A 23,965-nucleotide genomic window follows, 5' to 3' on the forward strand; every position below is an offset into this window, starting at 1 on the left:
GTACTCAACTTCTTCCTAATTCCCCACCCTTCCAACTGTCAATTTCTTTCATCCCTTATCCCTGGAACATCAGCATGCAGTGAGTTGCTAGTGCTGGTATTGATCCAAGCAGATGGAGGTCAGGGCAAGCAAATGTAGAGACGCTGAGCGGGCTGTGACACTGAGGCCCACTGAAAGTGACCCCCAGGTCCAATTCTTGAGAAACACTGCATTGATGGCTCCTATTGATGCTTCCTAGATAAGGTTTATTGGCACCACCATTTCAAAGGGTCTTAGGTAGCAGGACTGGTACTAAAATCTGGGTAGCAAGAGTCTTTACTCTGACTGCTAGTGGCTCTCCATAAAGTTTTGGACTAGTCACTAGGTGGACCCAGCTGTCTTGACAAGCATATGACAGTTTGTACCACTTTATGACCACAATTCTACATACACTATCACCATGTGGTGAACATTTCACTACCTTGTTGTAATTTTCTCCCTGTTCTTCAGGAGAATATTGAAAAGTGAACCTCCTTATCCCCAAGAAATGACTGCTCTAGCCAAAGATATAATTCAAGGTCTTCTGATGAAAGATCCCAAGAAAAGACTGGGCTGTGGTTCAAATGGTGCTGATGAAATAAAACAGCATCCCTTCTTCCAGGTGAAACAAAACTAGATATTGTCTGTTTTTCATTTTTGCTTTGGAAACATGTTACTTTTTGTTTAGAAATATGTCTGGCAGGCATTAGAGAAAGGACTGCTATACTACTTCCCCTTAGCTACGTGGTTCTCTGACATCACCTTCAGATCCACCTCAACTCCCCTGTATGTGCTTCACTCTCTTTTGGGGGTATAGTCCTGAGCTGGGTTGCTGCCAGGTGTTTTAAATCCTTGTTCTTTTCTCTGCCACTACAGATACCAAGTACTTAAATAATTGCCATCTCTAGCATAGCTGGTTGTGTTGCCTGTGTGTATGATGCAGCAATTATATTGATAACCGAAGTAATAAAAAGGTTTACAATTCTTCATTGCACAGAAGCATATGGTTTCAATTATGTGCATTCTTACATGCTACTTGGGTGCATACAAACACTCCAACCCAATCTACCCTTCTAAATAGGCCTAAGGTAAATCTCAGCATTTATCCCCAAACAATGATCAACAACAATGCTGATCCTACTGTATCTTACTACCCTTGCCGCAACCTTCCAAACACTCTCCCAAGCCAACTGCAGCTGTCTCCCACCAGTACTCAGCCCTTTCAAAACTCATATCCAACTATTACCCATTTTGAGCACACAAACCCCTGACCTTATTTTTACTATAGTTCACTTAATGTACTTACCTACAAATTTAACACAATACATAGTGTTACATATTAACTTCCCATAATTACTCTATTATTTATACAATATTATTTACATATAAGGTTTTTGTTTTTTTTGCGGTGGTACGAAAATGATGGATTGCGATCTCCGGGAAAGACATGAAACTCCTCCTCTTCCTGTGTTAAAAATAAATAAATATTGACACAACTGAAAGATTCTAAAGTACAAGCAAGCCTTGATTTATGTGTGTGACTGTGCACACGCATATCGCGCAGAACCCGGAAGTGACCCAAAAATGTCACTAAAAGGAGTGAGGTGGGGCAGAATGGGGTGTTTCAAATATACACATTTTCACTTAAATGTGTGGTGCCTTGTAACGTAACCCCCAGGTAAATTGGGAGTTGCTTGTAAAATATAATTAAAAATTTCACTCCTATACACACCTAGCTGGGAGTAAGTACCATTAAAAAGAGCAAGCCTTACCTGGGAATAGACATTAATAGGATTACAATGTAAGTCATAGTTAAGAAGGCTGAAGTAAAATAAGCAAAGATTGCAAGCACAATATGTTAGTTCTGAAGTTTGTGAACAAAGTGGAGAGCAAAGCCTTAGTTGCATCTTCTGTATTTATGCTCAACCACATTTGCCCAAATAACATATCTGAAGTCTTAGGCTGCAGTCCTATACACATTTACCTGGGAGTAAGTCTCAATGTAATGAGACTTAATTCCTGAGTGGATATACATTGGATTGCACTGTAAGTCATTATTAAACTTCCCTGAGCAATTCTCTTTGTCACTTGAAATGTTCATCTTTTGCTCTTCTTTCATTACCTTCTAAAATTACTTTACTTTCTTTTTAGAAACTGAATTGGAATGACTTGGCTGCCAAAATAGTGCCAGCTCCATTTAAACCAGTAATTCGTGATGAATTGGATGTTAGTAACTTTGCAGAGGAGTTTACAGAAATGGACCCAACATATTCTCCAGCAAGCACACCACAAGCTGCAGATAAGCTTTTCCAGGTAATTGTATATAATATTATTTTTATTAGGAACTCGTGCAGAGATAATTTCAGAATTAAATAAAATGTAATGATGTTTCTGAAGGTGATTAAAGTGAATGAAGTTTGCTAGAGATATTTTGATACTAACGTAAACAAATGGACTGAATAAAAGTCTCATCATTATGCCTTCACTAGTATGGGAAGGAATAGTCATGCTTGCATGACTATGTAACCCATCCTAGGATCGTTAGAAAAAGTGCAGACTTAGTTGACAAGTAAAATTATAAAATAAAAAATATGACCATCAGTTATATATCCCACACTGAAAGATATGGCTGTGTAGCACTATTTGAGATGCATTGAGTTGGTGACTGACAGTATGCAAAGAAAGGTAAAAATGGCAAGTAATGGTGTGGGTTGGCTGTAAAGCATCATTTATAAATCTCAGAATCATCAGATCAAAATCGTTATTGATTTTGAAGGCAAAGGAAAAGGTATTAAATCTTGATTAGATAGTCAAAGATGATGTTTAAGACTAATTTTGATTCCCTCCTGCCAAGCCCATGAGACACATTGAGTAATTTGACATTGCTCTCTTAAAGTTTTGTCAGTGTAAGCATTTCTGCTTGCTAGATGGAATGATTCCTCATGCACCATTCTGGGGGTTCTCCCAACTCTCCAGAGTGGATTTAGGGAAGGAGCGGAGGGCATGTGGGGGAGGAGGGAAGGGAAAACTCTGTTGCACTAGTAGGAGCCCTTGCACTGCCTTTCACTAGCATGCCCGGTTAGTTGAATCTGGGCCATGTTGCTGAACTCTGCTAGTGTACAAGACCTGATCTAGAGCTCTATGAACTTCAAAATGGGCAAAAGAAGAAAAAAGAGAAATGTAAGCAGTATATGTGCATCCATTCTTCTACTCTTATAGTTGACAATAATAGAAGAGAGCAAGGAAACGTATTTGTTAGTCTTGCGCACTATAGAGTCAGAGCCTCTCAGGAAAGAGAAGATTTATGTTTATTTCTTCAGGATCGGACCTTTTTCAATGAGCTGGATGGACTGTGGCATCTAAGTGAGGGGTACAGCAAAGTAAGAGAAGTAGGATGAGATACGTATCACAGAAACCAATTTCAGCTGGTGTGGAAAGCAGAGCAGGCAGCAGACTGGGGACGCTGGGGAACCACAGAAAGGCTTTCAGGATAAGAAAGTGAAATAGAAACAGCCTGAGACTGTTGTCTGGGGGCTGTGCATGAGGCAGACTTTGGTGCACAGACAAAATCTGGGGAAGGTAGCAGAATTGAATAGTGACTGAAGTTTTAGAGGAGAAGGTAGCAGAAGAGTAGAGAGGCAAAACAAGCTTACCACTAAAACTAAATGGACCCATTCTAGCCAGGCCTCATGTAAGGTATTTGATTCAAGTCCGTCTGTGATTGATAATCCTTTACCCTGGTTTGTGTGTTTAAAAATCCTTCATGCAAAGTGTCCTCATCACCTTATCTACATTGGGGAAGTTCGAATGAATGAAACCGAAGAATTGTCACAAACTCTCCCTATATAGGAGGAGAAGAGCTTCAGTTGGTTCCCTGCCAGATGTCCATGTAGATGTTCTGGCTCATATTTTATTTCCCTTAAATATGTCTGGCAATGGGACTCCTTATGTTGGACATTTTCAAATGTATGAAATGAGTCTAAATGTAAACTGTAATGGAAAATAATAAAAAGAAAAAGAAAGGAGCAGATCCTTCTTTTAAAATTGGAAGATTTGTATGCTACTTGCTCTTCTGATGAAAAAAAAAAAAGAGGTGTTACTATTATCTTACAGAACAGGTCCTTGGTAGTCCAAGAGGAAATACGAGATAACAGGTAGATATATTATTCTTATTAAATTAGCAGAGTCAGATGTATCAAAAGTGTTAACCACTCTTTTATGTTTTCTTTAAAAAAACCTTGATGAACACTATTTGGTGCATTATTTTAGAGAGATACTTTAATAGTGTTCATGGTAAGAGTATGGGTAGGCACCACATCAAAGATAGCTGAATTTCCCCCTAACAATTCCAAGGGAATTGAAAAGAAAATAACAATTGATGTATGGGGTTTCTTCAATGCAAAAACTAAAGATTTTACTCATAGCCAAATAAATCTTACTCAGTGATATATTGGTTTCTTCCAGCTTAGTTCCAAAAACGTCAAAAATTGTGAAATTCATCCAGTGAATTTTTGCGCACCAATCTCATTTACATTGAGTTTTTCTTGAAATCTTACTTCTAAATGGTGGAGGTATAACAGAATTTTGCTTCAGTTTTGTTTTTGTGGAACATGTTGGAACTCTTTATGAGAATATTTTCAAAATTAATGTCACTCCCAGTATAAGCAGGTTGAATATATGGAACACATGTAAGACATTAAACTATTTAAATACACACACACACACGTGTGAATATAAAACCATGATTAAATTTGAGGAGCAATTAGCTTTACAGTTTTAAAAAAAGCAGAAATAGAACATAAAAGAAAATTGGAACTAAGGAATAAATCATGGTAATTCCATTGAGATTTTAGAATATAACATTTGTGTTTACCAGATAAAAATCCATTTGCCCAGTCATAATGTAAGCTTGTTTGATACCTTAACTGTAGGTTTCTTGAGAAGCTAGCCAGTTTGACGTATCACCCTTTGTCACCAGTGAAAAAGCTGTGAGTCAGTTTTTTAGCATTCTTTTTTATTTTTTACAAACTGAGCTTTTAATTGATTTTTTTTTAAATGGATCAGAAGGTGGTTTAATTTCTTTCAGGCAGGCTTCCTCTTATGGTGATAAGAAGGTGCATAATTTCCTCGAATATAATGATTCTGGCTTATCTTGGATGTTGATTCTTTTTTTCTGTCTGAATTACGCTTACCCTAAATTATTGAAATTACAATTAAAATTTGATAGCTGGAAACTCTGGGCGTGATGGATATCTTTTCTTTTTGTTCTTTAGGGATACTCCTTTGTTGCTCCTTCTATCTTATTCAAACGTAATGCAGCCACTATGGATCCTGTTCACTTCCTGACAGCAGTGGACCGACCTGGAATTACAAGTATTGCCAGGAGTGCTATGATGAAGGTAGTGTTAAAACTTAATATAGCAGTTTAATAGCTTAATTAAAAGATGTAACTCTGTTTGATAACATATTTATAACTTGCTTTTTTCTGATACTTTCAGTTTAAGATATTTTAAAAGAAAATATTTAATGATAGAATTCATAGTGGCCTTTTAAATGTTTCTGTGTGGGGGTTGTTGTTTTTCTTGTTATTATGTTGTGTATTTTAAGTTTTTATTATGCCGTAAGCCACCATGTGATCTATGGATGAAGAGCAGTACAGAAGTATAAATAAACAAATAAATATTACATTACTTTGCTATTTCCCAAGGCAGGAAAAAGGAAATACTGTAAACTTGCAATTAGTACAGGTGGTGATCTTTTTAGGTACATCCAACTGACGCGTGACCACTGATGCGCTGGTCGTTTTGGACCTGGAAGAGGGAGGAATGGGGGCGGAATGGGCTTATGGGTGCTCCGCCAACACTCACGAGGGCCAGGAACGGAACCCCTGCACAAATTGGTTGCTGCCTGTGGTATTCTAATACAGCACAAAATATGTTTTGCTGTAATTAAAAATTCTCAAGTAACTTTGTTCTTTTTCTTTTTTCTTTTATTCAGTAAAGATTACTAAATACAGCCAGTTTCCCTCTCTTCTGCTGTCTCTTGCAGGACTCTTCGTTTTATCTTCACTATGAACTGGACCTGAAAGAAAGACCACTGGGAGAAGGAAGTTTTTCCATCTGTCGAAAATGCTTACACAAAAAAACTAGCCAAGAATATGCAGTAAAAATCATTAGTAAAAGGTTATATGTTTTCTTCTTGTTGTTTCTTATAAATTTGAATAATGAAAATAGCTTTTTTGTTGTTGTTTTACCTTAAGAAATGCCTCTGCTGCCCTTCAATATAGATATTCTCAGGGCCGCTTACTCAACAACATAATTAAAAAGCATAAAATAATGGCAGTGGTTAAAGAATAATGGTTTAAGAAATAAAAATGCGGGGAAAGAAAGAAGCTTTTGACTGACACTAAAAAGACAAGCAAACCATCAGCCAGATGAGCTTCCCTAGGGAGAATTTTAAATGATTGATTTGATTGATTGATTTGATTGATTGATTGATTGATTCATTCATTCATATACTGCCCTATACCCAGAGGTCTCAGGGAGGTTCACAGAACAAAACCAGAATATAAAACCACAAACTATATAGTCAAAATATTTCATGAGTGAGGTGCCACCATTGAGTAGGTCCCTTGCCCAGTTGCTGTCCTCCTTGCTTCCGAGGGTGTAGCCAAAGAAGGATATCAGAAGATTACTCTACTAAAGCACAAACAAGTTTTTAAAAAGGCAAACATACTTGATTCTTTAATCTGAAGATTTGCTACCAAATTGCTGCCCTGTTCACAATACAACCAAATGTGCCCCTATAAGATATTTTTAGAGTTTGTATAGTACAGACTCATAATTGTTTAGATCCAAGGAAATGCTTGGATTGTTAAATTGTTACAAACTGACTTCTTAATATTTCAGGCTAGAAGCCAACACTCAAAGAGAAATAACAGCTTTAAAACTTTGCGAAGGACATCCCCATGTTGTGAAGCTGCATGAAGTTTACCATGATCAGGTATTTAAAACAGTAAATATTGTAGAATAATTTGCTTACATTTGAACTAAACATTTTGCAAACTAAGCTGACTTTGCACAGTATAGGCATGAGATTCTGGAAGCCAAATTTTGATTGCTAGGTAGGATGCGAGATTGTTTTGATGCTAAAACTAGGGATGACACCATACAGGAGTGGGCATAGATAATTTGCTTTCTTCAGGCTTACCCACACCTGGTCAGGTACCCTAACTAATCATCTTGCCTAGGAAGGGAATATTATGTAGCTAGAGTTAGTTTCAAATCACAATATTTGCTTCTTTACTTTTACCATACAATTGCATGGTGGTAGTGTTACTGTTGCGATCCAACTTGGAGAAGGCTGTGACCTGCTAGTGGGTCCTGATCCACCAGTTGAAGACCAGTACTGTATACTATATACACATAATGTATGTCTTCCTGTATAATAAAAAATCTAAGGCTGTCGTCATGGTCTGCAGTTCACATAGCTGTCTACAGATGACCACTCCATCTTCAGTGTGAGGGACAGCAGGCAGGAGAGCAAGGAAACAGTGCTGGTGGCAGGCAGCCCAGGGGAACTGACCAAGCTGCTCAGAGGAGCTGACCAAGATGTTTCAGAGGAGCTGACCAAGCTGCTCTCTGAAGTGCCTTATGCCTTTCTTTAAAAAGGATTGGGGGGTTGGGCAAGCTGGGGAGAGGGAGAGCTGTGAGGGGATAGGCAAAGGGGTGGGTGATGTTTAAAGAAGGGGGGGGGTTGGTGGATACGCAGGGTTGGCGAGCAGAATAAGCCGGGTTGTGTGTGTACTATATACATACAGTAGCTTTTTGAACCTGGAGGAATTTAAAAGTAAACAGTATATATACTTGAATATTAAATACATCTAGCTGATTATCGTCCCTTGCATTTTGAAATAAATGTTCTAAAAAAGAATTTGCATGCAAATATATTGTTTATAGCTCCACACTTTTCTAGTAATGGAACTTTTGAAAGGAGGAGAATTACTTGAACGTATCCAGAAAAAGAAGCACTTCAGTGAAACTGAAGCTAGTTATATAATGCGCAGACTTGTTTCAGCGGTGAGCCACATGCACGATGTAGGAGTAGTCCACAGAGACTTAAAACCTGAGGTATGACATTTTCAGCTTCTTGTAATAAGATTTCTAGTGATGATAGAGACAGTTCACTTTTCTCATTAGGATGGAGTTTATGTGTTGCGATTTGTTCATTAAGTATGAAATGAATTATCTCTGCTCCTTGTGGTAAGTTTTACCTGCACCTTCTGCCAATGGGATTACCCATCAAGCATGTGTATTTTATTTTATACTTTTTCTATTTTAGCTGTAAGCTGCTTTGGGTCCCTATCAGGGAAAAAGGCAGGATATAAGTAAATACAATTATTATTATCATTATTCTATGTTGTCTAGAAAATCTGTATTATGAGGTGACTAATGCATATACATTATAATATAAACAATACTATTTATTTTTGTTTTTATGCTCTCTTCACTTAATTGTGTGTGTTCTGTTCTTGGTGATGACTTAATTCTGCTATCAGGCATATATGTATTTTAAAGTGTTTCTCAGATGGATTCCAGTTTCCATCAGCCGCAGCCAGCATGGCCGATGGTCATGTGAGTAGATAGGGAGAAGTCCCGTCCCTCCAGTAATACTAGAACTGGAATATCAGAGAATTCAGGACAAATAAGTACTTCTTCTAACAACGTGTGCTTAAACTATGGAATTCCCTCCTGTAGGATGTAGTGATAGCCACTAATTTGGATGGATTTAATAGCAGATTAGACAAAGTAATGGAGGATAGCACTTTCAATGAATACTAGCCATGACAGCTACTATGTTCCACCTCACTGTCAGAGGCAGTGTGCCTCTGAATACCAGTTGCTGGGAATCGCAAGTGGGGAGAGCATGGTTGTGCTCATTGCCTGCTTGTAAGCACTCCATAGGCATCTGACTGCCCACTGGACTAGGTGTGTCTTCGGCCTGATCCAGCCAGGCTTTTCCTACGTTCTTATGATGTGAGTTGCAGTCTAATATCTGCAGGGCTACAGGTTTCCCATCCCTAAGAGAAGGCATAACTGTAGTTATCTCAAGTGTATAAAAATAAAGAATGTATTTAGGTTTATATTGACAGCATATCTTGCAAATCTCTAATTTAATTTTCTCTCTCTTAGAATTTATTATTTACAGATGAAAATGATAGTTCAGAAATAAAAATAATTGATTTTGGATTTGCCCGCTTAAAGCCACCTGACAATCAGCCTCTTAAAACGCCGTGTTTTACCCTTCATTATGCTGCACCAGAGCTCTTAAATCATAGTGGTTATGATGAATCATGTGATCTTTGGAGTTTGGGAGTCATTTTGGTAAGCTAATTGCTCATTTTATTCTGCATTTTTAAATAACTGACGAGCATTTGGTCAGATTGCTAGTGGAAAAGGTTTGCTTATAATGGCCCCAGTTTAAAGTATGAGTGCTGACCATTAGTCAGTGGAATGTATATTTACTGGTCTTGTGCAGATATAATATCTTAATCATAGTTAAGAGGGGAGGGATTGAATTCAGCCTTAGCTTTTTGCAAAGCAAAGGCTTTTGATCCATTCCGACCGACAGAAGTAGGGAGGTACAACACTGGCAAAATTGGGAGAGGAGGCAATTTTCATTTGAGTGGAGTGAAAATGTATTCAGGTGGGATATGAAGTCCCTCTAATGCTTGAAGGCAAGATTGCTAATTTAGAGGACTTTGCTCACATCCAGCTACCTACCACCAGTTTTACTCCTGCTTTCATGCCGAGAGGTTGCGTTCCAAACTTGTCTTTCTGCTTTGTTCAGGCATTTCTGCCCTTTTTGTGAGTTCTCAGTTGTGTCTGTGTGGTGTTTATTGTCTCTTTAGCTCCCAGGCAGTGCTACAGCAGTTTTAGAGAAGACTTTGGCCAGAGTCAAGAGACAACCGCTTAAAATTAAAGGTAGCCCATAAGCACTGCATTCTTTCAGCCTGTTAATGACATCAGTTCCTCAACTGGCATCACTGTCAAGTGGTCAGGGAGCTGTGCCTTTAACTGAGGAACAATTTCCCTCTCTGTCATTCCTTCCATTGTGGCCCTGATAATGATAACTGACAAGACTACTTTGCCTTTCAGCAAAAAAAGCAGTAAGAAGGCAGTGAATAAAAAGGTGGGCCACCAGAGGGAGTTTGGCCATGTGCATCCAGACATGACCTGAGCCTATGTTCTTCCGTGTTCCCTGTGGTTTGTTTCATATTTGTCTATGTGTGGGATTTCACAGCTTAGATGGTTGCATAGTGGTAGGAGCTGGCTGGATGTGAGCAAGGCCCTTTAAATTGCAGTAGTTGTACTTCTGCCTTCAAGTGCTAAGGGGAGCTCTCATCTGAGAGCATCTTATCACTCAAAGAATAATACTTTTCATATAAGACCAGTGGTCCTTTTCTACTGATTACGCTGCCCCCTTGCAGTCACCACATACCTTTCCAGAGGGTCCAGAATTGGCCAAGTGAGTCATTAAGCGGGTGCAAGGGGTTACAGGGAGAGGGGGTAGTGGCAAAAATCCCTTCCACTGGTGGGAATGCCCTCTCAGTGGAACTCCATGCAAGTGATGCTCCTGACAGGAGGAAAGCTTGGATCCGAGTTAAGGAGTGGACTATAGAACCACACACTTTTCCATAGCAGCTTTGCTTAAGCACGATTTGATAATCAAGTTCAAATCATAGGTAATCAAGAAATCTCATTAGTCTTAAGCACAGTTTATCACTTGGTTTCAGGAAAGTTTACTGAACCTCAACTGTTCTGTAACTTCTGAAAATATTATCTTAAATTGTGTGGACATGTAAAAATTGTCCTGTTTCCCCCCTAATATAATGTAAATTGCTTAGCTAACTGTAGATTGGTTATGGCGCGTTTAATTTGTGCGTGTGTGTTTGTGTATACATTTCTCTCTCACTCACTCACACACAGACATACACACACCCCTATATATAGTAGTGATTCAGAATTTTTCATTTTTGAAAAGTATACAATGCTCTCAGGACAAGTACCCTTCCAGTCTCAAGATAAAAATGTAACATGCACAAGTGCATTGGAAATTATGAAGAAAATTAAGAGAGGAGAGTTCTCTTTTGAAGGAGATGCTTGGAAGAATGTCTCTCAGGAAGCCAAAGATTTGATACAAGGTATATATATTGACCCATAATTTCTTTACTATGTTTCTAGTAATTCCTGTAACTGTTAGTATAATTCTATAATATAGAATAATTCTATAATATAGTAGTATAATTCTTGAAATTAATTAAAATGAAGATTTCTAAGGAAGATAGTACAATACATACAATTGCCTGTGATTTGATTGACTCATTTGGCCCTAATTGGTGTCTGCACCAATCTTTTACTGACAAGCTTCAGTTAATCTCTTATATCCCAAATTTTTAAGCGTGAAAGTTGAAACAAAATACTTGGATAGTTTGATTAGGGGAAACCTTTGAAGACAAAATAGTTAGAAAAAAGAGTATAAGGATTTAAATTAATATGAATCATTGATTTACATCAGCAGTAAAAAAATGTAGTTTTCCCTGTATTGCTCATTTCTACTTCTTGCTTCTTTGACCCAGCCCCACCTTCAGAAAGCCAAGTAGCAGGTAAAATTGAAATGTTTATGATTAATAGGTAGATCGGCCAGGTGAAAAAGAGGACAATTGTGTAGTTTAATAGTTCTGTAGAACACTGGTCCTCAGCTGGTGGGTCAGGATCCAATAGTGCAGCGGTTCTCAACCTGTAGGTCCCCAGATGTTGTTCGACTACAACTCCCATTATCCCTGAGCTCTGGCCTTCCTAGCTAGGGGTGATGGGAGTTGTAGTTCAACATCATCTGGGGACCCACAGGTTGAGAAAGGCTGCAATAGTGGTTTGCAGCCTGATCCACTGTGAGTTGTAACAGGAGCATTACTACCATGCAAATGTATGGTAAAATAATAATAAATGGGTACCCAAATGGGTTATAAGTGGGTCCCATATCTGAAAAGGTTAAGGATACATGCTGTGGGTGAAGGAATTTCAGCAGATGTAGCTGACTGATTGAAGCAAGGTTTGATAGCTACTGGGAAGACTACAGCAGTTTGTTTTCATCAGAGTCAGTGGCTAGAGTATAAATATTCATATCTGAGAAATGATCGAATTTGTTATTTGTTACATAGGTTTCTTGAACTCATTGTTTCTGGGAGGGGGAATGATTTAGGTTAGATATTGACTTGAGGTAACATGCTTATATCCTTGTTTAATATTAACAAGTTATAATGCAAGGGAAACATGGTATTTGCAGTTTTTTAAAAAATAAAAATCTAATACGTTTATTTACTTTTATACACCCTGTTAAATAAAGTTTGGAGTTCATACACTTCAGGATAGCTGCTGTCGTGATAATTTAATCTTATTTCCTAGATGTTATGAAATGATTCCATGCAACTTCTACAAATACTCAATAAATACTGTTATGAACTATTTATTTAATAATGATGCTCGGAGTATATTCAAGATTGATTTGTATGAGTCTAAAATCTAAATTTAAAGTTATAAGCTGGATTGTTGAAGCAGTTCATTTTTGTTTATGGGTTTGGCATTCCTTATTTAATATTCATTTATAAACTGTGGTTCATTGATTTAAGAATGTCTAATAAATTCCTATTAGGACTTCTTACAGTGGATCCAAATAAGAGAATTAAAATGACCAGTTTGAGATACAATGAATGGCTTCAAGATGGTAGCCAACTGTCATCCAACCCGTTAATGACTCCAGACAATTTAGGATCTTCCGGAGCTGCTGGACACTCTTATGTCAAAGCAACCTTTAATGTAAGCTCATATAGTCTTACTTTCTAAACATTAAACCATGTGCTTCTTTTGTCAGCCTATCATTTAAAGTGGGATGCACTTTAGTTCCATATACATTCAGAAATGTCTACAGCTTTATCTCAAACTGAGGATTCTTCACCTTGACCCCTTCTTTCTCTGTTAGTCCCAGTGGGGTTCTTGAACATGTGGATCATGATGTAAAATTGGGAGAATAGTGGGGGGGGGGAGGGGTAAATTGGAAGAGTTAACACTCAAACTACTGTTGAAAAAACTCTTTTAAGACATCAGGTCCTGTTTCTGGTTCTGCCAATAGTTGTCTGCCCCGAAGGTAATGATCTCTGCTTACAAAATCCTTCCTGCTCACTTGTTCTTCTGGCTAAAGCCAGGGCTGCATTTATATATCAAACTAAATGTAAATAAAAATTAAATAAATTTTGTTGTTTATACCCCGCCCATCTGGCTGTGTTTCCCCAGCCACTCTAGGTAGCTTCCAGCAAAAATATTAAAAATAATAAAATGTCTGACATAAAAACTTCCCTGAACAAGGCTCCCTTAAGATATTTTCTAAAAGTTGTGTAATTCTTTATCTCCCTGACATTTGATGGGAGGGTGTTCCATAGGAAGGGCGCCACTGCTGAGAAGGCCCTCTGCCTGGTTCCCTGTAATTTTACTTCTCACAGTGAGGGAATCACCAGAAGACTCTCGGAAGAGGACCTCAGTGTCCATGCTGAATGATGGAGGTGGAGACACTCCTTCAGCTATACTGGGCCAAGGTCATTTAGGGCTTTAAAAGTCAGTACCAACACTTTGAACTGTGCTTGGAAACATACTGGCAGCCTGTGAAGTTCCTTTAGGACTGGTGTTATATGGTCTCGGCAGCCACTCTCAGTCACCAGTCTAGCTGCCACATTTTGGATTAGTTGTAGTTTCCAAGTCACCTTCAAAGGTAGCCCCACATAGAGTGCATTGCAGTAATGCAAGCAGGAGATAACCAGAGCATGTACTACTCTGGTGAGACAGTCTGCAGGTAGGTAGGGTCTCAGTCAGCATCCGAGATGGAGCTGGTAGGCAAGCTGCCTTGAGATGCTAAGAGAATAGAATATACAAGTATTATAAAGATTATAATAATAATACAAACATTATGACACCCATCTTTTGAGATTCAGAATCTGCATTAACGAAGGATAAAGGTACGCTGAAAAGAGCACTTTCTAAATCCAACCTTCTATACTTCTTTTCCTCAAAAGTACTTCTTAAACTAATTTTTAAAACCTAAACCAAATTCTCTTCCATTCCTTACTATTATTTGAGAAAGATGGCATTCTTTCCCCAAACCCTGTGCAACTCCCACAAAGCTAATAAGTTGTCAACTCTTATGCCCCAGCAGCCATTTCTGTCACCAAATCTACAACTGACTCCAGGCCTCATATTTAGCCAAGAGATGGACCAAGCCCCTCAAATGGGTGTCAGAAGGCCTTAGTGTCACCACATTGTGTCTCAGCTGCTGAGGTTCCAGCATCACTGATGCTTACTCTGCCCCAACCTTTAAAGCTGCATTTGCACTGGGTCTAGGTCTGACACGTAAAGGTGTGAGTACATCAGAATGTAGTTTGCCTAGGAGCTCTTGGCACAGTGCCTGACACTAATAAGTATCAGTATTTCCAGAAGAAATGGTGGAATGAATTAGGCTTGTTGCTTGTAGTATGGAAGCCTACCTCTCTTTCTGCTTTTAGGATACCTACCATTTGTGAAACTGCTGGGAACAATAGGTAAATTTACATTAGAAGCTAGGATTGTAGCCTACAACAGTATTAAATGGTATATTCATTGTTGGATATTAAATCAAGTCTTCTTGCTAAAAATATTTTGAAGTCCGTAATGCAATTCTTTAGGGGAAATATTCTTAATACTTTCATATTTAAGCAACTATAAAAACTGGTTTCAGTTTGAATATACACAAATGCATTTATCTTTTAAAATAGGCCTTTAACAAATATAAGAGGGAAGGATTTTGCCTACAGAATGTTGACAAGGCACCTCTTGCAAAAAGAAGGAAGATGAAAAAAACAAGTACAAGTACCGAGACTCGAAGCAGTTCCAGTGAAAGTTCTCATTCTTCTTCTCATTCGCATGGTAAAACTACTCCTACAAAGACCCTGCAGCCAGCAATTCCTGCAGACAGCAATAATCCAGAGAGCATCTTCCAATTCTCTGACTGAAAAACAGAGATTTGCTCTAATGAAGAATTTGCTGGCATATGCATTCCTTTAAAAAGAGTGTTTATATGTGTATGGAAAATCCAACTGATACCCTTTTACTGATGGAAGGACTTCTGATCCAGTGGAGGTGTCCACTAAAATAGGGGAGGCATTCATTAACTCTATTCTGGAGTGTCCCCCAACTCTCTGGTGCAGATTCTTGGGGTGGGCACTGGAGACTGAGATGGGGAACTCAGTAAGAATTGAATCTCATCTCTTCTGTTAGCAAATGCCTCTGCGGGATCAAAAATCCTTCCGTAAGCACAAGATCACTTGTTGGATTCTGCCCATAACTTAAAGGCACACATTTTATTTTCTAATCTTTTGTTTCAGTCCTAGTCTGAAATAGGACATTTTAAAATACTGCTGTGGTTATAACCAGCATTGAAGTTGTTGAAGCTATTAATGAACAAAACTTGGGGTGGAGTTCAACATCATACTAATAAAACATTTTCCACCAGCACAATAATTTTTGCTTGCCAGACAGAACCATCTCCCCTCTCTCCCACCCCCCATGTGCTGTTCTGGGGGTTCTCCCAACTCTCCACATTTGTGGGAGGAGCGAGCAGGGCACATGGGGGGAGGAGAAGGGGGGAAGCCCAATTGTGCTACTGGGAGTCCCAGAACTGGCTTCCACAAGCACACTGGGTTAGTTGAATCCGGCCCTTGTAGTCCTTTGAGGTAACTGGACATGCAAAATGGGCTTTCTCATTGCTAGTTAAGGAAATATAGTTTCATAAGCTCTCAGAACTCCATTTACTAGCAGTGACTGTCCAGGATTCATGCAGACATCTTAATTAAGGCTGGTTTTCTTTGGAAATTTCTGTATATTAGAAAGATGACAGTATGATTTTAAGAGTCTTGAAACATAATGGCCAGGATCAAAATAGTGGCTTCCCCATATGCAGCAGCTTTTGTCCTTATACAGGTTTCCTGCATAAGGAAAATCAAGTCACATCCAAAGATAATTTTCAGCATGTGAAATGGATGCACAAATCCTTGCACAATACACAGGCAACATTTTTGCTGTTCAGGGCTTGGCAACTAGTATGCAGAACTTTGTGATTACTTCTTCTGTAGATTTTGGCCATTTCCTATTTTCTATTTTGAATGACTTTTGGGTTTTTTTAATAGCTTCTAATACAGTACTTATAAAAGGAACTTACTGTTTTCTTAGCATTCAGTGCTAAAAACATGTCAAGATTTTCTGAACAAATAGGTTTATCTTATATATTTATGCCTCGTTGCTAAATATAAAAATGGTTTTCTCTTAATTGCAAATTCTATATTCCTGCTATCATGTGTGGGTCCAAAAATTAAGCATGCTGTGATATATCTGACAGTGTGCTATCTAGTTGTAGCATAATATTAGAGGTTTTAATGATACGTAATGCTTACGCATGATTTGGTACACCTATAATTGCATTTGGTGAGTAGCTGAACAAAGTGAAAAATGCCTTTTGGAGATGCTGTGTAACTTGGAGATGCTCTAGTAACTTCAGTGAGAATTATGAACTTATTACATCATTCTGCTTTGCAATATTAAGCTTTTGTTTTCTTGCCATGATGTCCATACCTATACGCAATACTCTTCAGATTTTGCCTCCTCTCATGTTGGGGCATGTTTTGACTTTAAACCATATATGCACTGGGAAAACTAAAGGGATATTCTATCAAACACTGTGCTTCACATTTGTACACTGTGTTTGTAATACGGTAAGATTTCCTACCGTAGCTGTAATATATTTGGAATCATAAATGTGACTTACTGATGCATTTAAAATGGTAACATTTTTAATTGTGAAGCATAATTTCTCAACATATGCAGAGCACTTCTACAGCACCTGTGCTCCAGTCTTGCAAAAAGTTATTGAGTAGTCCCATTGTGAATTCTTTGGGGCAGTTTATTTGCATGATCAGAGAACATCTGGTCGTTTGTAAAAACACCTTGCTGCATTGTAAAATAAACTAGATCCAAATCCTATGCAAAAAATTTCATTCATATATATATATATATATATTTGCTTTCGTAGATTTTCACGGGTACAGGAATGCAGGTTTTGGTGTCCTCGGGTGTCTTCCCGTGTAAAAGTTGGGGTGTCTAGGCGACGTTTCGACGAGGTCTCACTCGTCATCTTCAGGCTGGTGCTTTCGGCTTCTTGTTACTGGAACAGAGCAGGATCTCAGTGTTTGAGTTCCTATAAATACTGTTGAGGGGGTGTGGTGTATAGCCTCCAATGTTCTGGGCAGAGAGGAAGTTCCCAGGCTAGTGTGCCTTTTCTTCTTTTGTTCCTAATTACTTGAGGGATATCTTGAGTGATTTCTTGAGTGATATCCTGAGTACCACTTAGGTGGGTCATTAGGTGTGGATTAGTTGCTAAAGTCTTTGTGTCTTGACCTCTTGAACTTTGTGAAGAGTTTTTCTGAGAAGATGGCTGTACTGCACTTAGTTGTGCTCTGGCTTGGCTTCGTGTATAGGGGCGAGCTGTGGTTTTGTGGCCTGTGTCAGCCAGATCTGTGTAGGGATTGCAGGGGGGTGCAGCATCCGGAGGTGCCACCATGGTTTGGCTACTGGATGGTGTCTGTAATTTATCTGTGGAGAGGGTCTGGGTTTGGGTCTGGTGAGGTTGATTGGTGATGGCGTTCTGTTTCCAACACATGAAAGAAACAGGACACGAAATTAATTTTGCAGATTCCAAATTGCTCTTTAACATGGAACATCACCACAAGAGAATAATCATGGAAGCCATCGAGATAGAGAAACACCCTCACAACATGAACAAGCGTGACGACACATCCCGCTTGCCAGACATCTGGAAATTAGCCCTCCCCACAAAAACTGACACCAGATCCAGAGGCACACAGAACGCCATCACCAATCAACCACACCAGACCCAAACCCAGACCCTCTCCACAGATAAATTACAGACACCATCCAGTAGCCAAACCATGGTGGCACCTCCGGATGCTGCACCCCCCTGCAATCCCTACACAGATCTGGCTGACACAGGCCACAAAACCACAGCTCGCCCCTATACACGAAGCCAAGCCAGAGCACAACTAAGTGCAGTACAGCCATCTTCTCAGAAAAACTCTTCACAAAGTTCAAGAGGTCAAGACACAAAGACTTTAGCAACTAATCCACACCTAATGACCCACCTAAGTGGTACTCAGGATATCACTCAAGAAATCACTCAAGATATCCCTCAAGTAATTAAGGAACAAAAGAAGAAAAGGCACACTAGCCTGGGAACTTCCTCTCTGCCCAGAACATTGGAGGCTATACACCACACCCCCTCAACAGTATTTATAGGAACTCAAACACTGAGATCCTGCTCTGTTCCAGTAACAAGAAGCCGAAAGCACCAGCCTGAAGATGACGAGTGAGACCTCGTCGAAACGTCGCCTAGACACCCCAACTTTTACACGGGAAGACACCCGAGGACACCAAAACCTGCATATATATATATATATATATATATATATATATATATATATATATGGCTTGTTTACAAAGTTGCATCTATTATCAGTGTTTTGAGAAACCTAATGCAGGCTTACCTATGGAAATTGGTGGAAAACTGTCTTGAAAAGAGTATATTTTTCTGTGTTGCTGTAGTGTAATTGGTAGCACTTGCATCAGGAATGAGATAAATGGTCCAAGAGGTATTTTTTGTGGGGCTTTCTAGATTCTTGTCAGCATTCTTGCAATCAAGTTGTCATTTACGGAAAAGTTAAGATTCTAGCTCTTGTTGTAAAAGTAGCCTTGCAGATCTAGTGATAGAAACTAGAAGGCTTGTAATTTAGCAACAGATGAGCAGTGTGATCTTTTGCATGTTTGTTAATGCATGCTTACTTAAAAGCACAAGCTGCTGAGTTCAATGAAGCTTAACTGACTAGCAAAGATCATATAATTGCGACCATAATTATTTTGTCCCTTGAGGTGGCTTAAGTGACTTAATCATTTGACATCCTAATCTGAGTTTGTTCACATTTGGAGTTGTTAATTCCAAGATCCATACAGCACAGAATTAACACAGCTTGTTCACCAGATGTGCCTTGGCTTCCACACTGTGTTTAGGAACTTAAATTATGCCTGCAGTCTAAATATTCAAACATGGACGGGACAGAAGCTTGTACTGCTGTTCTTTCTTTCTTTTTTCATTTTTAAGGCAGATAAGCTGGAAGACTTACAAGTTTCCAGTATGGCCCTGGTGCTAAAGAAGTGGCACATCTTTGAGTCTGATAAGTTCTCACAGTTTGTTTATATGAATTACTTAGGCTGTAGTCTTTTGCATACTTATTTGGAAGTAAGCCCCATTGAATTCAGTGGGACCTAATTCTGAGTATGGTAAATATGCATAGGATTGTGCTCTTAATTGAATCCTTTGAGATAAATTGCCACAGAGTTTCTAAGCTGATGGAAAATATGAAAACTATTGTTTACATTATCCGGATCTTTATATTTTAAAGTTTTATGTGATGATAGCACAAATAACTTAAAGTAGTAGTTTAAGTTAAGCTTGTCAGTACTATGCCAGCATTTAGTTTGGATTCACTTGCTGAATCTTTCTTTGAGAATATGACCTTCCCTCCCCACCCCACCCCATTGTATTGACCTATACAATGGAACATTTTCTCTGTAATAAATCAAGGCGTCGTGATTATGCAAAAAGCACCAATTAATAGATGAAAGCTGTTTTAGTGTTCAGTAAACTAAACAGAAATGTTTTGCTATGCTTCTTTTGATTTTCCATTTCACTTTTAAGATTGATTAAAATGCGTACTTTTAAAATAAAATCCTAGTGGCTCAGCAGATTAAATTGCAATGCGATGAGCCCTAGTTTAAATTTATATATAGTTTAAAATAATTATTTTAAAAAAAATCTAGTCCCTTTTGGAGAAATCCAAATAAATGGTGTTTTATATTAGAATAGTTTCATTGATATTTGGTAGGACTTCATAAAATGTGCAGAGTGAAATAATGATTTAATTTCTCAGGAAAAAGGGGAGTTTGTATTTCCATTGTTCTCTTGCACAGGCAGCTATCAAGAAAATCGTGAACATTTTTGTACTCTTGGGAGCGGATTTTATCTGATAAAAGCATAAGTGGGTGCAGAGCACAACTTTCATTATGTTTTTGTTCAAATAGATATGTTTTCAAAATTTTGAATGTGTACACTATATAATTTTATTGGTTACATTTTGAAATAGGTATAATATGCTAAGTAGAGAAAGTAGTATAATAATAGTGATTAGAGATTAAGTGGTACAGATGCAGTTGTGTTGCCATAAATGCTTTTATGGTATTGTTACTTGCATCGGACAATTAATTAGTTTAATAAAATGTTATTACTTTAAGTTGATAGGAAAAAAATACTAAAAGCGTGAAGCAAATAATTTATTATGGCTTGATCCTGTTTAGTGTTCAGTCCTTCAGGCAAATGGATATTGTTTCCTGTCTGCAGTGCAACAGAACTGGGGACAGGGCTATGGATGACTCCCTTCTCTGACTAATTTCTTAATTGATTCTCCAGGACACCAGTAAGGTTGGTGCAATATTATTTTAGTGAACTCCTCCAGTGAAGCTAGAAACCTTTGTTTTTCTTTGTTTTCATTTCAAGAAAAAATGTTATAATATATTTACAGAGAAAAGATTTGTATCAGGTATACATAAAAGCAATCCATATACACTATTACATGGAGGAAGCAGGGAAGATGTGATTTTGAGGAACCAGGCAGTTCAGGGGCGTTGCAAGGAAAAGGGGAAATAAATGAAATTTTCCATCTGCCTTGGGGAGAATTCTGTTCTGGGCAAATCTGGATCCTACCTGATAAACCAAAAAAGGATAAAATGTAAACTCAAAATTTTATACAATTAATCAGGGTTTCTTTTCTACTAGAGTAAGCAATGTAAACACACAGATACTGGTATGGCTAAATATATAATTTTCTGTTGTGTTTATCTTAAGGCTTTTTGCTACAAAAGAGAAGATAATGTTGATTTGTGGCATGAAACAGAATTGTTATGATAGTTATCTGTGTGCAAAGCTTGTTCCCCTTAATTGGTTTTGTGTCCTTCAGTAGTTAATGTTTTTATGCTAAAATCCTTTACATGGTTAACTGGGAGTAAGCTCCCTTGAACTCTGTGGGATTCATTGCTGAGTAAATATACATAGGATTGTGGTATCCATAATCCTGCATAGTCAATTGAATGTTTAATTCAGTTGAACTAAAATCAAAACAATAGGCTTTATTTACTTCCATCTCCTTTTTTATTGACTTAGTCCATCCAGCCCAGTACAGTCTGAATGGCAGTAGTACATCTCCAGGATCTAAGGCAAGGCTCTTTTCTAGTCCTGCTACCAGAGATTATTTAAACTGAGTTGGAAACACCCCCTTTCTAGTCAATTGTGGCACTAATATAGAAGAGTTTGCCACAAAATGTTGATGTGTTAGGTGACATAATACAATTCGAAACCCAACCCTTATTTGTAATCCAATTAGCTCCATTTTAAGCATGTTTGTTCAACTTGCTAAGAATTTTCTGTCCCTTTCTATTATCAAAATATAATAAATGTAAGCATATTGTTTGCTAGATGTTAAAGATATGCACTAATAAGCCCCTAACATTTCTAAATAAAGTTCTTAACTTATATGCTATTTTAGGCTTACACAAAAGGCATGATCTGAAAGATGGATAAAAAGTACATTAAATGTTCATTGAGATATTTCTAGAAGTTTAGGAATAATTAGTGCTTTAAAAGTGCTTTTGTTTTTAAAGCCAAGAAATCTTTTTGATTGCTTGGTCTCTCCAGTTTTATTTATATAAATTCTTCTTACAACTGCCACTCCTCTTCAGACTAGCCCAATAGCACATTCCGTGTCATCTGTCCTGCATCCCTCTATGAGTGACACTGCATGTTTGGCCAAACCTTCTCCATGGGATTGGGAGACTTCGGAACAGTGAGGGTGGTGGCGTAAACAGGGTGGAGCACTTAGAAATCTCTTGAGGAAGCCTCAGCCATTTTAAAGTGGTAGAATGAATGGGAAGGATGAAAAAGCCATGTCTCGAGAGAGCTGCAACTGCTTGCAGCATATTTATTTTTGTGGTGGAAGAAAGTTTGCTTTGCACAATGGAAGGGGATATATCCAGCACATAAAAAAATAAATCAGTACAAGTTCTCCCAGAATAATTGGGAGATTGATTTTTCACATTTCCAGTGATGTTATAAGCACACCTTTAGATGCTTATGATGCTTGTACAATCCCCTTCCTCAAAACACTTGCAGTGACAATGGAAATGCTAACTGCTGGGGGGGGGGAGTGATAATCCCCTAACCAACGACCAGCATAAGAGATAAGTATGTTCCTGAGATACTATCACAAACATCATTTTGACTGTAATTAATTTGGATGGCTTTAAGAGCAGAGTAGACAAATCCATGGAATACAATGCTATATCAGTGGCTACTAGCCATGCTGGCGAGGTTCTACCTCCACTGTCAGAGGCAGTATGAATGCCAGTTGCTGGGAACTGAAGGTGGGCAGAGTGCTGTTGTGCTTGTGTCCAGCTTGCAGGCTTCCCAGAGGCATTTGGTTGGCCACTAGGAACAGGACTTTGGACTAGATGGGCCATTGGCCTGATCCAAAAGGCACGTCTTTGGACCATGCTTCTAGCAGCTCCAGAGTTTTGTACTGGTACGTTCTTCAGAGTATGTGCTACAGTTCACCTACTTGGCTTGTGAAGCAGATCAGGGTAAATAGTGTTCCATAATGGTTTTATAGATTTTAAAGATTTTATAGATTTGGTAAATCAGAAAAATAAGAATTGAAAGGAAAAGTAGTACTATAAGAGAGAGAGAGCTTGTCTCTTAAATTATGACATTTCATTTTTAAAGGTTACACCCAAGAATAATGACACTTCTAAATAACTTATTTTTACATTTGTAACATGAGGCACAATTTTGGTATGTACTCTTGAATATAATTCCCCCCTTTATTCTAAAATGAATGGGTTTCTTAACAATTTCCTTTCCTTTCCTTTGTGTTGTTACTCCTTTATTTCTCAGAGAACTTGGATATAACTCCTTAATAGTTATCACAACATTAGTCAGAGTTCTCCAAATACCCTTTATTAACAAATGCTATTTGTGTTGTTCTAGGAGATAGTGTATTATTTATTGTATCTGTATTTAAGTATAATGTACAGTTGAAACCCACAACACATTTCCTAGTGTATTGTGGTAAATATAATGAAGCAGTGTAGGATAAACAGTAGGGTTTTTCTGTAAATGAATGATTTTCTTATCTCCTATTAAAACATATGTAGAGCCAAAGTACACGTGTAACATAGAAATCAGTGTGGGTCCTCCCCACACCCTGATCCAGTGACAGGATTGTACTCCTTATGTAGCAGATTAGCTTGATAAGAGGCACCTGAATTTATCCTAGACTGTAAAGGTCTGAAGCCAAGGTGAAGCAACTAAAAAAAAACATGGACACCTCTAGCACCAGTAACCTGGAGGAAATGGGAACCTGGACTGAGTTGGTAGACCCATGATTCGCCTGCTTGGCAGATGACTAGCATGCATAGACATCTATATATGCCTGCCTTAAATTTAGGAAGAAATCCATTTATCCTAATTCGATAAAATGCTGTGGAAACATGGAAGGGATTGTCAGGCTGCTTCCTCCCCATAACCAACTCTGCTTATTTTGAGTACAAAAGCAGCTTTGGCATGAAGACCTATTTGATCATCATGGTTGGATAGTTTCTAGGATCAGGGTATAAGAATAATTTTTCCCTTTGCT

General features: G+C 38.3%; 1 protein-coding gene across 2 annotated transcripts in view; it reads left to right on the forward strand.

Moving 5' to 3' along the window:
* Nucleotides 1–16,693, forward strand: part of RPS6KA5 (ribosomal protein S6 kinase A5) — a 29,888-nt gene extending 13,195 nt beyond the window's left edge. Inside the window, exons 8-17 of one of the 2 annotated variants that reach the window (XM_081910608.1) lie at nucleotides 490–640; nucleotides 2,170–2,331; nucleotides 5,292–5,417; nucleotides 6,067–6,200; nucleotides 6,927–7,020; nucleotides 7,977–8,147; nucleotides 9,210–9,401; nucleotides 11,062–11,221; nucleotides 12,730–12,893; nucleotides 14,876–16,693. In XM_081910608.1, coding sequence (XP_081766734.1) covers nucleotides 490–640; nucleotides 2,170–2,331; nucleotides 5,292–5,417; nucleotides 6,067–6,200; nucleotides 6,927–7,020; nucleotides 7,977–8,147; nucleotides 9,210–9,401; nucleotides 11,062–11,221; nucleotides 12,730–12,893; nucleotides 14,876–15,112 — 1,591 coding nt within the window. In that variant the 3' untranslated portion in view covers nucleotides 15,113–16,693. Of the gene's footprint in view, nucleotides 1–489; nucleotides 641–2,169; nucleotides 2,332–4,131; nucleotides 4,173–4,949; nucleotides 5,007–5,291; nucleotides 5,418–6,066; nucleotides 6,205–6,926; nucleotides 7,021–7,976; nucleotides 8,148–9,209; nucleotides 9,402–11,061; nucleotides 11,222–12,729; nucleotides 12,894–14,875 lie in introns of those variants that run through there. The other variant, XR_014168186.1, reaches the window with a different exon arrangement.
* Nucleotides 16,694–23,965: the final 7,272 nt, after the last annotated feature.

Source organism: Podarcis melisellensis (genome assembly GCF_964234715.1).
Source record: "Podarcis melisellensis genome assembly, chromosome: 1".
NCBI classification, from domain to species: domain Eukaryota; kingdom Metazoa; phylum Chordata; class Lepidosauria; order Squamata; family Lacertidae; genus Podarcis; species Podarcis melisellensis.